The sequence below is a fragment of the Empidonax traillii genome, unplaced genomic scaffold (genome assembly GCF_003031625.1).
Source record: "Empidonax traillii isolate 1590-97213 ecotype Southwest subspecies unplaced genomic scaffold, ASM303162v1 scaffold920:size239203, whole genome shotgun sequence".
Classification (NCBI taxonomy): domain Eukaryota; kingdom Metazoa; phylum Chordata; class Aves; order Passeriformes; family Tyrannidae; genus Empidonax; species Empidonax traillii.
In genome coordinates this window covers 41,224-42,320 of record NW_020956113.1, presented here as the reverse complement: position 1 = coordinate 42,320, position 1,097 = coordinate 41,224, and the positions used below count along the sequence as shown (strand labels likewise).

General features: G+C 51.8%; 1 protein-coding gene across 1 annotated transcript in view; it reads left to right on the top strand.

Moving 5' to 3' along the window:
* FMNL2 (formin like 2) overlaps nt 1–1,097 on the top strand; it is a 112,084-nt gene that overhangs the window by 100,062 nt on the left and 10,925 nt on the right. Inside the window, exons 12-13 of the mRNA XM_027902913.1 lie at nt 329–478; nt 905–1,006. Coding sequence (XP_027758714.1) covers nt 329–478; nt 905–1,006 — 252 coding nt within the window. The remainder of the gene's footprint in view (nt 1–328; nt 479–904; nt 1,007–1,097) is intronic.

Here is a 1,097-nt window from a genome sequence, read left to right as displayed (position 1 = left end):
TTCAGAGCCTTGCCAAGAAACCACGGAGGAAATCACGGAATGCCAGAATTGTTTGGGTTGGAAGGCCTTAAAGACCATCCAGTTCCAACCCCCTGCCATGGCAGGAAAGCCATAATATCCTCTGGGACAGAAGATAAGGCACTGCTTGGCTTTATTTGAAAGCTCTGGATGTTTGGTCTTCAAAAAATGACAGTTTATCACTCATGACCCCAGATAATATTAAACCTCGAGTGTTTTCCTGGGTGGTGGGGGTGGCCTGAGCTCCCCCTGCTCTCCAAGCCCGCTGCCAGTTCCCAGTGCCACCTTTGTTGTGTCCTTGGCTTTGCAGAAGCTGAAGCACACGGAGAGTGACAAGCTGCAGGTGCAGATCCAGGCCTACCTGGACAACGTGTTCGACGTGGGGGCTTTGCTGGAGGACGCCGAGACCAAGAACGCGGCCCTGGAGAGGGTGGAGGAACTGGAAGAGAACATTTCTCACGTCAGTACCACGCCTTGGCACCTTGGGCTCAGCTCAGAGGGACCTTCTGGGAGGTGGGAGCACGGGCAATGCAGGGCCACAGCCTTGGGAGTAAGGTTGGAAAGGCATTACATTAAAAAAAAAAATTACATTTTAAGGGATTTATTGCAGAATAGACTTTCTCATCTGGACAGGTTCATAGTTATGGTCCACCCAGGCACCTGCTGGTCGTGGCTGAGGGGTGACCTTCATCACAGGAACCTTCAGTGGGGCACTTGAGGTCCCTCATCTCAGGCAGGAACCCTCTTTATTTCCAAAGGAAGGCCTCAGGGTTTGGTGGAATATCCATAATAACCATGTCCCACTGCTCCAACAAGTGTCCTGATGTTCTGATGGATAAAACTACAGTTTTCCACTTAATTAATCTATTCCTCTTTGGGTTGATAGTTATCTGAAAAGCTCCAGGATACGGAGAACGAGGCCATGGCCAAGATTGTGGAACTGGAAAAGCAACTTATGCAGAGGAACAAAGAACTGGACGTGATCCGGGTGAGTGGGATGGGGGAGGCTCTGCCTGGATTCCAGGGAACCCCTGGACTGGGGCAGGTGATGGGGCTGGGGCAGGTGGTGGGGCTGGGGC